We start from the raw sequence: 2,163 nt of genomic DNA, 5'->3' as shown, positions 1-2,163 counted from the left end.
TCTCCCTCTCCCTCTCCCTCTCCCTCTTCTTTCCCTTTTTTCCTTTTCCCCTTTCCTCTTCCTCCCCTTTCCCTTTTCCCTTTTCCCTCTTCCTCTCCCCTTTCTCCCTTTCCAGCCCTCTCCCTTTCCCCCCCCTCTCCTCCCCCTCCCTCTTCCCTCCTTTTCCTTCATTCTCTTCCTTCTCTCTCCCTCCTTTTTCCCCCTTTTCCTCCATTTCTCCCTCTCCCCCCATTTCTCCCCTCCTCTCCTTCCCCCTCATTTTTTTTCCCCTTTCCCTCCTTCCCCCCCTCTCCCTCTCCCTCCCCTCCCCCTCTCCCTCCCCCTCTCCCTTCCCTCTCCCTCTCCCTCTCGCTCCCCCCCTCTCGACGCCTGTTCCGTCGAGGGGATCATCCCCTTTAAAGCGCCGAGATCTCTCCCTATTTTCTTGCTCTCTCATCACATTAGCGCTTTGGTTTTTTTTCTTATATCGGTTGCCTATTATTTCCTGCTGCTTCGTTCCACAACTACTGCGACGGCTGTGAACCGTTTCATGAGCAAGTGCTTCATATTACTCGACTGCCCTTAATACAACATTAACCATAGCTTTATTAATTCCTTAGAACATACGTTATTCCGTTTCGATCCAAATTTAATTTTTCCTGGCACTGTCGGGTAGTATACAAGTTCACAGTGAACATACCTTTGAACTATTAGAAGTTCCACATGGTAACACAATTTCCGGGGAGCACCTTCCAGCTTCAGACACTAAGCAACACAATCACGTTTGTATTTTTATGTACAAAAACCCGGGCCTTAATTTTATTTCGTAAGTGGTTAAAATCAATGGTAGCCTCCTTATAACCACCTTAATTGTAAATAATGAATATATCTCCACACCGATAGCGCACCGACACAACACCTGATCATATGGCGGTACCTCTACAGCAACCACGCTACACTATAGACTGGTCACAACTCAACTACAGACGGCCGGAAATCGTAACGGACCACTAACACTGGTTACTTTACTGTTAGCATAGGTGTGCATTTACGGCTGAATGATCACACGGACCACCACATCCTGGACACACGAGTATACATTCAAGCAAAAGGCACAAACGCAGTCAATCCCGAACGCATTCCTTCTACACGCAAACGCTCGAACACGCATTCCCGAACTAATGCACCTACATGCACATGTTCATGTTCATACACGCACGCAAATACATATTGACTCTCTCCCTTTCTCTCTTTCCTTCCCTTTCTGTCTCACACTTTCTTTATCTTCCTCTTTCTCTGTGTCTTTTGTTGTCTTTTTGTCTGTCTGTTTCTTTTTTTGTCTGTCGTTTCTGTCTGTTTTTCTTCGTTGTCTGTCTGTCTGTTGTCTGTCTTACCCTCTTTTTCTCTTTCTTTCTTTCTCTCTTTCTCATACATTTTCATACTCATACTCATACACTCTGTGCTACAATTACCTCGTCGGACTTCTCAGCGGAGCCGTCCTTCTTCTGCTCGGCCTCCTCGTGGAAGTGCAGCTGCGGGGGCGGGGCCGTGGGGACCTCCGACAGCCTGGAGGGGGACGACGAGTCCACCACGGGCGGGGCGGCCACGGGAGGAGCGGTGACCGTGGGCGTCACGGCGTTTGTGACGGGCGTAGTAGCGACGGACAAGGCCTTTGCTTCGACGTCCGCCCCTGCTGCCGGTGACCCGAGGGCCTCCGCCTCGTCCCCGCCCCCCGGAGTTGGTGTGGCGGAGACGGAGAGCGCCGACCCAGCCTCCCCCAGGGGCGACGCCACCCCTTCCTTGTCGGGCTTGAGCGGGGGTCCCGAGGCCGCCGTCCCGAGGGCCCAATACGCGCTGAGGGCCTGCTCGCGGGGCCGCATGCTCCTCCTGCGCGCCGCTCGCTAAGTCCCCCGGCACTTGGCTTTCTTCACTGGCAAAAGGGCAACGCGAGGCCTTTTCAAGAGGTCATTTACGGCGGTCGAGTTCGTGTCGCTAAAATTTTAAAAACCTCCAAGGGACAAGCGTATTTAAGTGCGTTGCTACGCGGGAGAAATTCTTATGGCTGGTTTATAATGGGTTTAAGTTTTCCCTTGACACAAAAACAGGGATTTAGAGGGGTGAAGGGAGCGGGGGGAGAGGGAAGGGAGGGCGAAGGGGGGGGGATATGGAATGGGGGAATGGGGA

General features: G+C 52.2%; 1 protein-coding gene across 1 annotated transcript in view; it reads right to left on the bottom strand.

Annotated features, from left to right (window-relative positions):
- Window positions 1-1,874, bottom strand: part of LOC125025165 (death-associated protein kinase 1-like) — a 38,773-nt gene extending 36,899 nt beyond the window's left edge. The window contains exon 1 of the mRNA XM_047613141.1: window positions 1,452-1,874. Within this exon, the coding sequence (XP_047469097.1) occupies window positions 1,452-1,859 (408 nt within the window). The 5' untranslated portion in view covers window positions 1,860-1,874. The remainder of the gene's footprint in view (window positions 1-1,451) is intronic.
- Window positions 1,875-2,163: the final 289 nt, after the last annotated feature.

This window comes from Penaeus chinensis, chromosome 4 (genome assembly GCF_019202785.1).
Source record: "Penaeus chinensis breed Huanghai No. 1 chromosome 4, ASM1920278v2, whole genome shotgun sequence".
NCBI lineage: Eukaryota > Metazoa > Arthropoda > Malacostraca > Decapoda > Penaeidae > Penaeus > Penaeus chinensis.
Note: the sequence above shows the minus strand (reverse complement) of the source record. Positions and strands in the feature narration are given on the sequence as shown.